The 12232-nt window shown below is 34.7% G+C and overlaps 3 protein-coding genes across 3 annotated transcripts; all 3 read right to left on the reverse strand.

Annotated features, from left to right (window-relative positions):
• Nucleotides 1-3670: 3670 nt before the first annotated feature.
• Nucleotides 3671-6693, reverse strand: LOC130647029 (uncharacterized). Its single transcript, XM_057452738.1, has 8 exons — nucleotides 6322-6693; nucleotides 6022-6234; nucleotides 5704-5943; nucleotides 5101-5303; nucleotides 4659-4973; nucleotides 4308-4466; nucleotides 3952-4144; nucleotides 3671-3809 (listed from the first exon to the last, which is right to left on the reverse strand). The coding sequence occupies exons 1-4, from the start codon at nucleotides 6603-6605 to the stop codon at nucleotides 5294-5296; spliced, it is 747 nt and encodes a 248-aa protein (XP_057308721.1). The 5' UTR covers nucleotides 6606-6693; the 3' UTR covers nucleotides 3671-3809; nucleotides 3952-4144; nucleotides 4308-4466; nucleotides 4659-4973; nucleotides 5101-5293.
• Nucleotides 6626-7823, reverse strand: LOC130648036 (V(D)J recombination-activating protein 1-like). The gene is made up of 3 exons (XM_057454055.1): nucleotides 7754-7823; nucleotides 6948-7696; nucleotides 6626-6778 (listed from the first exon to the last, which is right to left on the reverse strand). Exons 1-3 carry the CDS (start codon nucleotides 7821-7823, stop codon nucleotides 6626-6628), a joined length of 972 nt encoding a protein of 323 aa, XP_057310038.1.
• On the reverse strand, nucleotides 6846-12232 carry LOC130647028 (uncharacterized). Its single transcript, XM_057452737.1, has 2 exons — nucleotides 12076-12232; nucleotides 6846-11894 (listed from the first exon to the last, which is right to left on the reverse strand). The coding sequence occupies exons 1-2, from the start codon at nucleotides 12110-12112 to the stop codon at nucleotides 10795-10797; spliced, it is 1137 nt and encodes a 378-aa protein (XP_057308720.1). The 5' UTR covers nucleotides 12113-12232; the 3' UTR covers nucleotides 6846-10794.

Here is a 12232-nt window from a genome sequence, read left to right on the forward strand (position 1 = left end):
TGTTGTATGTGTTGCTAACAATATGGCCCAAAATAACCGTTTGTTTTATTTAGAAGGTGCTGGCGTCATTGGTAACCCCTTATATCTCCTTATACGTTCGTCAAAAGCAAATGATTCGCTACATTTGCTTTTCAGCGTTTTAAGCTTTAAACGATAGAGGCAACAGGTGAACAAATATCCGAAAAAATATTTGTGTCTGTATTGACGACGGGTTATTGCAGACGTCATCAAAATTCAAGTGGTGTTTTTCTTTTCCACTGTTATCCTGCCTGCCGGAGCGGACTTTCGACGAGCCTTTTTGACTAAAATAACATACATTTAAATATAGCTGCTGCATAGAGTGACCAAGTAATTGGTAAACGTGAATTGGATGGACATCGTTGTTCAGAGGAGTTGAAATGGCTCTTTTTCTGGCAGAGTGGTTCGAATCTTTAGATTTACTGCAACTAAGTATCTATGTATCTTTCTAACAACATTTTTACACAACTTTCGTAGTTGTATGGGGTGAAAATGAGTAGGTTATAGACGTTACTTACCAGTAAACCTAAAAAATAAGATCTTTGACTTGAGATATCTAGTAATAGTAGTAACGGCGTTTCATAACCTTCGTAGCAATACTTTTTTCATGTTTTATTCTCTTTTCCACAACAAAGTACGACAATCGAACGATGAAGTTTGTTATGATGAGATGGCGCTAAATTTGAATAAATATACAGACCGGAAACATTCAACAAAAAGTCGAATCCGCAATATAGTGGCTTCATCTTTATTCACGAATCTGTTTAAAAAGGTTTTTGATATTCTGATCCTTAACTTTTTCTTGTCTCGTTATTTTGTGCGTATTGACCTGTGACTATCACAGTAAGGAGAAATATATTACATTGTTCTCAATGATAAGACTAGTTTTTTGTCCTCTGTGAGTTTCCTGGTTTACAAAAGTGTTTAATTAGATTACTTTATTACATATTTTTAATCTGTAACAATTAAATTTATTGAATTTAGTACTGTATCACTTTACTAAGGTAACGGGGGCAGATCCAGTGTACGTCAGCGCCGTCACGCGACTGAAATAATTTTGCTAAGAATCGTAAAAATAATACGGTACTGTGATGCCACTGTTGACCCTTATTTTACAGACCTTCCTCTTGTGTGACTGAGTTGATGGATACGGCTAAGAAGCGACTGACATCGGAAGAATTTTCATGCAATTTGATTAGCTTGCTGGTGGAAATAACGTATTCTGATTGGTTTACAAAAAATGACGACTTTAACCCATTATTATGGCATTCGAAATGTGGCGCAGCATGTATTTTTTAATAATCATTGAATTTTCTTGTAACCGTTTCCATGTAATTTAAATTCGGACCAAGCGAAAGCAATTAGAAGGTTTTTTCGGACCAAACAAATCTGACTTGCTGGACCAAATGAAGGCAGTCAAGGGCTTTTCGGACCGAATGAAAGCATGTAACATTAATAATTAATCAGGCATGGTGACTCACGACATGCGTGCTGCAATGAGATGCAATAATGTTTTCAATGTGCAAGAAAAATAGGTAAAGTTATTACATTAAATCAAGTCTTTATGTCAATAATATAATTATAGTTGCATAGCTATATATATTGTAACATATGTAGCTAAGCTACAATCGTGGTCACAATATGTGTGGACAAGACAACGAATTTCAAAGTTCGCCACCACAAGTAATTGCGTAGGCTCATTCTATATTAGATTCACACATCTTGAACTTGTCAAAGTTCACTTGTCAATGTTCAGAGTGGACTTAGGTCCTTAGGTGAATATAAAATTCTTAAAATGTGCTAATTGTTGCTGACGTCAGCAAGGCTATTATTCACGAATTTCGGGGACTTCGTGGTCCCCGACGTGAATTATTTCGGTGTGCGGGCGTGCTAAAGAATGTGACTAGCAACTTTTCAACCCTCTCTGCCTGGCCTACTTGTGTGCAAAGGTAGCGACTTTGCAGCCTGCCGGCTGCAGAGTATTGACTATTTGACTGCTTTGGCCATATTTGGATAACGAGTAAAAAACTGCCTTAGTCTCAATATTTTTGTCCACGATTGTAGCTACCTTGCTAGCTAGAAATATCAATGCAGAGTGGGTTATTTTTTAAAGTTGTTGTTCTTGACCAAAAACTTGAGAGTTCTGCAATTGCTTTATGGTAAGGAGATAATGCCTTATTATTCTTGTCATTTTAAACACTTGCAATAGCTAATAAAATCACCACCTAACTTTCATATGAAAATCCTTTTTATACTTTTTTATATCACGAAATAGGGCCAGAGGACACGTAGACTAACAATAACTTCCTGCAGATGTCAATAGCATACTAATAAGATATATCATCTTAGGAATTTTGATATTAGTACAAGTCTGTGAATTTAAAAAAAAATTAATAATTCCTGTCAGTTTTATGTGGGTAGTATAAAAAAGCATACTTTTCGCTAATGGTAAGAGTCCAATAACCTGTGCGAAAATTAAAACAATAGCTTTAAACTTGATATGGTGTAGTTTTAGACAAGATTGATGCACGGCCATCTGTCGATGGAAGAAAAGTGTGCGCATGCGCCGGGTTTTTTTAAAATCACGCGTGGCTTCCTGCGCTCAAGGGATGCGGACGCGGCGAAGAATATCTTTAAAAAACATGAAATTTTAGGCCCCGTGGAAAAGAGAGGGAGCTTGGTCAGCTTTTTTTAGAGAAATAAACCATGCCGGATGAACGAAAGCCCAAAATAGCAAGTTCCTTTGGCGATAAGCTGCGGTGACACATGGCTGAAAAAGACAACCTGGATTCGTCTTGGAAATGTGGTTGCAAGAAAATCGAACACGATATTTCAAGTTCTACCCAAACTAGGAATAGCAGGTAAATTTTTTTTGATAGAGTATTGTTTGGAGAACTTATTTTGATTGGAGTGATGTTGCTGTACTTTTTTTTGTGAGCACCATTATAGCTCAAAGGTAGCCAAAAAATTTTAAAATACCCGAAGTAGCCATATTTGCTATCATCTAATTCCATTATAATAAATTTTAGAAATACATCCTAGAAACATAACATGGTAGCCACGCACAGTACAGTAAGGCTGCCATCAAAATATGTTATGTTTGCGTCCTCCGACTGACTTGCTTGCGGTGATAAAAACCCGAGTCGACAAGTCGAAGAAAAAAAAACTGGAATTTTTTTTTCCTTTCCTTTGGATGCCGTGATATCTTTTTATCTATCCAATCATATTTAATTGATGTGCTTTATAATTGATTGGAAATTAAAAAAAAGAGAACAAGCCATCAGTTGGCTTATGTGGTATAAAGGGTCTGCAAACAATGTTGAGTAGCGCTATACTGTTTTTTAGTCCAGGGAACAAATTTAATTGCTCCTATCTGAAAATCCCTAGGAAAAATCCGACCTACTCATTTTCTCATTTTTGCAGGAACTTAAGGACACAAACATAACATATTTTGATGGTGGCCTAAGTGTCATTTTAGTGTCATTCCTCATGTTTTCTTTTCCTAATTGAGGGACGAAGCACTTGCGACCGGGGGTGGACACGTGTCAGTTGTTCGTTCATCATTGCTTGCAATCGCTTTGTGGGCGGCTTCATTTGACAATAAGTAGCCATCAACTTGTTGAATGTTGGATGAATGCTCTCTGCACCCTGCTCTCCATAAAAACCAAATGCTGTACCCCATCTTCTGACAAAATCAATCGCATGATTTTCCAGCATGTGTAACTTTGGCGTAATCGACGCATCTGGCCAAGTTTTTCGGTGATAGTTCATGAAGTTTTCAATTGCAGTTTCTATAAAATAAATAGGCTGCAAATTACTCTGTAGCAACATTCAAGCACATATGCATGACACCCAGCAATAAAGCTCTCTTTTATGAATTTTGATTGTAGTTTTTTTTGGCATAACATGGAAAAGTTATTCATAAAAAGGTACCTAAACCATTCAACATTTTCTCGTCAAATTTCTCTCTACTGTTCATTAACGCATGACATTGTGCATAGTACTAGAAAAGCTTCTTGAACTTAACACAGATTCCAATGGCTTCTTTATGAACATCTGTACCTCTATATCCCATGTGACATATCAACTCAGGTATCGAGTTACAAAGTTTCATGATGTTATCATCCTGAAAATTAAATACACATATTGTGTAACCTTGGGTGGGATAATTATTTTGTTTCTAGCATGGCCTAAGCAACAACCAAGCAAAAAAAAGCATAATTATATAGGAAGGTGGTTGATATTACTCTGGATTTACTACTAATTATTATATATAAATTGCAAGTCACCTTGAGCATTTTATGCACATGGTTGCCAACAAAACTCCGCCCGTGGTACGCTTGTCGTTCAACATTCAACAGTTTTAAAGTTTCATCAAGTTTCCTTGTACAAGGACTATCCCATCGCTCTGTTCCTGACTCGTTTTGAATTTTTTCAGCCTCGTTAGACTATGATAAAAATTTTAGCACAAATATGTTACAACAGGTCTTAACATGATATTTTTTTGATTTTGACATAGATTAACTAGTAAATTACCATTTAATAATTGGCTGTGTAATCAGTTTTTTCATTTTTATTTATGTTAAATTTTTAAAATTGACAGACTTATGAACAAAAAAGTGGAGAAATTATGTATATACCTTTTCTTTTAACTTGTTTCTTAAGAATACTATTCTAGGCTAATATATGTTCCAGAGTTCATTTGCATTTTCGGGATTTCGAAAAATTTCAACAGCCAATGCCTGATTAACGAGTTCAATCTTTTCCTCGCAGTCTTTTATAACCCACTTACAATCTTTCAATTTCTGGCATCTCTCAATAAAAGTTAATGCATCAGGATCCAAATTTTGGCCATTTGCTGTCAATTTGATGTCCAAATCTGAGCAAGCAGTTTCAAGCATATTAAATATTTTAAGGAAGGTTCCTAAGGAGATGTGTAGTGCAGGCAATGCAACCTAAAAATACGATTATTAAAAATTATTTAGGAAATAACTATAAAATTAATTCCACTGAAGAAGTGTCTTATTTCACTTCCAAATTCACTTTAATTGGAATTCTGAAAACATCAGATTGAATATATACCTGGTCAATTGGAATGTTGAATAACCGTTCATGAATTACATTGTTAAAGTGTTTTGCATTTTTGATGTCACCTCCTGACTGGCGAAATGCCAGTAAGTCATCTGTCAAAGATTTTAAAGTTCGCTGGGAAACTGCTTTTGTTTCAGCTTTGGGCTTCTGCATTTCTTTTTTTGTAATGTGGCAAAATAAACAGTTATGCCTCCCTGAAGAAATATATATTATATATATTTAGTGAACAGACATTTGGAATTATTATAAAGTTTAACTTGGAATATAAACTCTCTAACTAAATTTGTTTAACTTCAAGTCATTATTTTCACTTTCTAAGTTTCACCCTGAAAAAGTAAGATAGCTAAGCATACCATTAGCTCCAGTTATCCCATATGCTACGCACAAGAACTCATAGTCTCCACACATGAATACTCTAATGCATCTTCCTCTATAAGAATAATTAAATCTAACTGTAAATCTATTCACTACTGTATTGCTACTATGACTAGTTTTGGAAAATGAGCTTCCTAGTAATTACAACCATTATAGTCAAATATTTGAGCTTTGCAGACGTGATTAGTTTATGGACTATGACAATGTGTTTGCTATTACCTCCATTTCATTTGTTCTAACTGGTCTATTTGTTTGGTGAATCTGGACAAACCAACCATCAAGTTAGATCTATAATCTTTGGCCTCAAATATGCTGAAAACCACTGTATTATCTTTATTATTTGGCTTTGATGAATTACACAGCTGGTAATTCATCTTAAAAGATTTGCCGCCATGGTCTCCTCCTAATTTTATTTGGATCTCATTATTCAAGAATGAATGGTCAACCATGAGATTGCGTCTATAAAGAAAAGAAGATATTCACCATCTGCAGGTACAACTGTAATCCTTGTTTATATAATTTGAAATACAAACTTACTCTGCCAATGAGTCTAAATGATTAACAATGTGTTGTGGTAATTCATTGATATAGGCCCATGGAGCTGTTTGGATTGTAAAACCCCCCTTCATATCCTTAACTGGGAATGTAAATGGTGCATCTTCAACTATAACATCCTCACCACACCACGCTTTTGCAACTTGTCTTTGCTTGTTATGTGATGCAGGCTGTATGTCAAATGTTTTCAGCCATCTGTAGGATTAAAATATTTTTGTTTAGAAGAATTTAAAAATAAATCACATTAGGGGTGTCATAATAAAAGTTTTGGGGTATACTCACCTGCCCATTGTCTTCAATTTCTCCCAAGGTATACCCATATCAACTTTCATAGCCACCAATGATTCAGCATCAATTTCTGCTTGAGGATTGTTTGCGTTGCTCAAGATAGATTGTCTGTCGTTGGAAGAAAATGACTTAACAACTTTTCCAGTTTGTTTAATAATTACATTTTTAGTTTTTCCAGATGTTGCAATTAATTGATTTTTTAAAAATTTGGTTCTGTTTTGAATGGTCTTTGTACTTGCAATATCACTTTCTTTTGTAGGTGTTGGTGTTGAAGTCATAACCAATGGCTGAAAATAATTCAAGCTTTCATTATATTCCACCCAGAAAATTTTTTCACACAAACGTCATTTTTGAAACACCAGAAAGCATAACTAGTTTCCAGAGAAACGATATGTCGTATGTGAATGGAGAATATAATGAATAGACCTTTTCTGTCAACACCTGTGTTTGCCTGTTGCCGAATAAACAGTGTTCGAATTTAATTTGAAATATGTTATGTATATGTATAGTTTATATTAATGTGGGTTTTTAAGAAACATTCCAGGCTCAAATGGTTGATTTTTTAAGAAACATTGAGCCTGCCTTACAAAACCAGTTTCTTAAAAAAAATGTGTACTTACTCTACCAGCTGTTTTGAATACAATGCTTTTATTTGGAAGTTTTGATTCGGCCATTTTTTTCCTGATGATTTGCAAAACTGCTTCATCAGATTTTGCATCATTGATTGTTGGAGATTGACTGATGCACCATGCCTCATGCTGTTTTTTTTCTTTTTCTTCGTCCAAATTAAATAAATGACCATATCTTTTACATTTGGTCGATAACATTTTTGTGAGATTTTGTATCTTTTTTGATGGATTAATTTGGTTGCTTTTTATAAGCAGTTTGTATTGAGGGCATTTCCAGTCCGTTTCTCTCCTACCTTCAATATTGGGTACCAAACATTCTAAGCAGAAGTTGTGCTCACAAGGCATTATCCCTACAGGTCTTCTAAGAATATCCTTGCACAAAGAGCATATTAGTTCTGGCAGTGACTTATTACAAGAGAAATCCTCTCTGCTGTATCTCTTTGGTATGATATCTGCCGGAGTCTTTTCGTATAACACCTCAGTCATGTGTCGTGTCCACATACTACCATCTTCCGGTGGTCTTTCCACACTTTTAGATTTGGTTTTTTTTCCACCTCTTGATTTAATAGACCCCAATTTGCAAGTGTCACAGTCACTTGGATTATGTGGAAACCATGATTTCACATTTAATATGGGTGTTGTATTTTTGGTTTCCACATTTTTCATTAAAGAGTAGCATTTTAAACAAATTTTTCTAGGGTTGACTGTTGGAATGTCCCCTTTTAGGTCTATTCTAAAGGCTTTTTAAATTCTTTCAGAAAATTTTGTGACGGATAAGGCATTTATTAGGACCTTACCAGTATGCTCCTGACAAATTCGACACAGTTTTGTTAAATATATATTGTGTTGACTCTCTGGGTCAGCCATCTTTGTGACAAAACGAAAGTGAAATTTCAACTAAAAGTTGTGGTTGCAAAATCTTGTATCACCACGTATAAAAAAAGTACAGCAGATAACTGCAACTGGAATTAGATCATTGAATAGTTCCTTTAACTTTCAGGATAATTTTTACACCGTTCTTTTGGGTAGAATTAGCGCAATTTATATGACAAAAATAAGCAATATTTGCTATAAGGCTAGCTAGCTTCCAAGTTTTTTGTGTTTTGTTTGGGCGCGAATCCGGCTGAAATGATTGACATTTTGGACGGTGTGGTCACTCTTACCAAGGTTAAAAATACTATTTATCTCGCTAGCCCTCCTACAGATTGGTAAATTGCATTTAAATCAGTTAGGTCAATAGCTATGACGTCATCAAGACATCAAATTTTATCGTACGGGATTTTAAAAAAATTGGCGCATGCGCACACTTTATTTCTAGGTTTCCTCCGATTTAAATGGCCGTGGATGAAAGAAAGCATAATATACATTGACGTATCATTGTAGTTTTTACGTTTTTTAATTTAGGCATTTTCAGGGACGCCGATAAGGCATTTTTCATAGCATATCTGTTTTAACACAAACACAAGTGCAAAAACCATTAAAAGCAATTTTCGTGGTTGAAATAAGTTAGATAGGAATTTAAAAAGTAGTTTGTAAACTAGTTGTAAAGTACCGCAATGTTCAATGTTTCCTAACTTTGATTTTGCCTTAATTTCCAGAAAAGATTTTTGGGGAAATATGCCGAAGTTTTGCCATTAAATTAACGTTTAAATTGGTGGAATTTGTGGTCTTGTACAATTTGTTTTGGATTTCTAGGGAGATGCTCTCCTCCGCTGCTTTAAGGGTGGCACCGGTGACCTGTTCTTTCTTGTTTTTAGTTTGTTTTAAATTGTAAACAAATCTATTGACCCATGCCCATCCTTTGAAGATCTTTTTGCAATCGCTGTACCCGTCATAGTCGAATAATTCACATATATTCTGTATAGTTTTGGCTGTCGCGGTGACACTTAAATTCAAATTTATTTTTTTAGCTCAGGGGTAAAATCAGTTCCTTAGGGGGTGACGACGGATTCGGGTCATTTTTTAAAGGAGAGGCGAACAAAAAACTATTTTGTGGCAGCCAGAAAAAAAATTTTAAGAGAGGGAAGGAAAAAACTTTGACTCTAAATCCAAAAATCTTCTAACATACTTAGCAGTACAACAGAGAAATAACTGTATTTCAGAGCTAAACATTCATATTTTTTGTAAATAATTTTTTGCAGCTTCGGCATGGCTAGATAGTTCAAAAGGAAGCATGCTTCAGATGTACTTACTAGCAAAAATGCATATATATTAAGATTGTTTGCTGAATTTAATCACAATTCTTTTACATAATATCACAGTAGTAATTTTTTCTAGTCTTCGTTAATGCTTCTTGGCTCTTTTAAAATATCTTTAGCGAACAAAAACAATATTTTTCTCTCGATTTTATTCGTTCTTCCGCAACATGCATCCTTCGTCTGAAGATGAAGTTTGTTGTGAGGAAATGGCGGTAAAAGTTATAATTTTACTGACCGGAATCGGTAAAATCGTACGCACTGCAATCTGGAGATTGGTACTATTTGGAGAATCTGGAGAAGGTAACATTTAGCTTTTTCTGAACGTTTCTAGGGAATCTATATGAGAAAACTAAAGGAGAACAAGATAGCTGACCAGCTATGAAGCTGTGGAACGGAGATTCTGAAATACAACTGTTATTTCGCTTATCTGCCACGGTCAAAACGTAACCCAGGCTACTTCGTCGTTCTTAGCTTTTTTTTTTCTTTTTCAGTTTGCAATATTAGCAAAGCTTTCTTGACCGACGTTCCAATTTTGAAAAGTCCTGCGAACACGGCGGATTCCTACAACAGTGACTTTAGGCGAACCGCGCCAGCACGCATATCAAGAAAGCGAAAAACCTAGGGGAATAAATTGCTGGGAATTTTAAGAACTGGGTGCTAGTTTTGCTTATGCCAGATTAGGGGCTTGCATTAACAATTATAATACATTCCCGCGTTACCTCTAGGTTGAAACGAATCATAAAATGCGTTCTGTAAAATATTAACTGTTATAGGTTTTCTGCATAATTAGTTCGCCTTATGTTTTTTTTTAAACTAGTCGTTAGCCCGTGGAAAAATCCACGGGTTCGCCCGTCGCAGCTAAGCTACCATTTTGCGTGACAGACAGACAGACGGACGGACAGACGTATACGGGCATTATAATATAGAAGTCGTTAGACCGTGGAAAAATCCACGGGGTCGCCCGTCCTTTATATATCACATTTCGTGTTTCCGTTACGGGACGCGGTAACCCTTTTGAACAGACAGAATACGGCTATTATTAAAGAGATAAATGTAAATTATTCAAAATGGTTTTTCGCTGCAAGAGTTTCACCAAGGAAAATAATTGAGCAAAAATGTAGTAAGTGAATGAGTTTAATAAAATACCAAGAAATGGGAAAGAGTGTTGTTAGAGCATTCAGATTCGAATACACGGTACCAAAAAGAAGTCCTTAACCATTGTTTTATTACTTGCCAAGGAAATCTGACTAACCAGCATAAAAACAATACATTAACATAATAATGTCCGAATATGTATTTAAATAAATGATCCCCATGTTATCTCGTATCATTTGTCTTATATTAATTTTTGTAGGAAATATGTAAGCATATCAAATTATGAACACGTACTTTAAAACAATGATAAAAGAGTTCAGTAAAACAAAACAAACAACAAACAGAACGTGATAAATTTCTATGGAGCAATTTTTGTGGACTGCAGCAAGCTGAGTAAAAAATTATAAACTGAAATGTCAATAAGAAATATCAGAACAAAATGTAAACAAACAAAAAATATAACTTTTTAAATTAGTTCAAGCAAGCATAACATTTAAGCAAGCATAACATAACAAAAAACATGATAGTTCAGTTGAATAAGTAAGTCAATCTTCCTCATCGTTTTTCCCGTCGAGTAATACCATTTCTTCTTCTTCACTAATAAAATTTTGTGATGTCACATTGTCTTGCTCTTTTTCTTTTAGGCACATCTTAATGGAGTTATCCTCTTTTAGCCTTATCTCAATTATCGAGTTATCCCGCTGATCAAACTTAACTATAACATTTGCCTTGATTATTTTTTTGGCTAGTGGAATCTTTTTGCAACACGGAATGCCAAAACACTTCTCCAACAAGCTAGGTGAACAATCTAAGACAAGTTTGCCAGTATCGCCTTCTGCAGTAAAACCAATGTTGGAGTGCTTTCGACACTGCGAGGCATCTGTCATGGTGCAACAATTATTGCATATGGTATAGTCCTTCTCAACTTCAAGGTCATTGGATTTGCATGAAGGACACTGGAATTTTTCTGAAAAACTTTTTAAATCTACACTAGTTATGGTGAAATGTGAAGTACAATCTGTTACTGTTACTGCTTCGTCGTTTATTTCTAATGGATCCACAGTTCTTAGTTTGGTGAATGGGGTGGCTTTCAAGAACCGATTGTTCATATATTTTGATACCCTTAGTTCTGTTAAAATATATGTTTCCTTGTTTTTCACTTGCCCACATTGTTCATTATAAAACGTGATTGGCAGTTTTTCGCTTGTTTCGTCAATAAGAATGGCATTGCGATATGACATATTTTTTCCATTCTTGTCTGTCAGCGCCTTAGTTTCACTCAGTTCATATAGATATGTTTTTGTGTTTACGATTTCATTCAGCATCGATTCATTAAGAATTGCTGGAATAGTTTTGAGAACAACTTCAGGGGTCTGCAGTTCAAAAGATGGAGCAAGCTTTTTCACAGATGAAAAATCTGTTATAATGATATCATTAGTGTCGCTCCTTTTGTATTTTTTTATTTCACATCCAGTGAGATCTTTGTGAACTTCTGATACCAGTTTATGTTTTTCAGGGGAAAAACAAACTGTTCGTTCCATTTTGTCCTCTGTGTTTAGAAGGAAATCAAAGTATTTCCTCTTTGGATTGTTTTTAGCAGTTTTAATTGGTGATACATTCGTAACATACCCAACAATAGAATTATCTGAAAAAACAAAATCTATAAATTCTATCTATAAATTCCTGCCAAATATAAGAATACTGACACTGACATTTATATTTTTATATAAGATTAAAGTTTATGACCTAAATTATGTAGTTTGTTTTCTTAACACTTTACAAATGCTTAAACGGATCCTTTAAAATGGTAAAGAAAGATATCTTACCAAGACGTTTTTTTGGTGTTTTTTGTTCTGACGACATCTATAAATAAATAAAATAGACATAAATATATAAATATAATGTAAATGAAGTCCCTGATTTTGGAATAAATACAATAAATTTAAACAAAAAGATATTAGACATATTGTATCAAGCTACCAA

The sequence above is a fragment of the Hydractinia symbiolongicarpus genome, chromosome 6 (genome assembly GCF_029227915.1).
Source record: "Hydractinia symbiolongicarpus strain clone_291-10 chromosome 6, HSymV2.1, whole genome shotgun sequence".
NCBI lineage: Eukaryota > Metazoa > Cnidaria > Hydrozoa > Anthoathecata > Hydractiniidae > Hydractinia > Hydractinia symbiolongicarpus.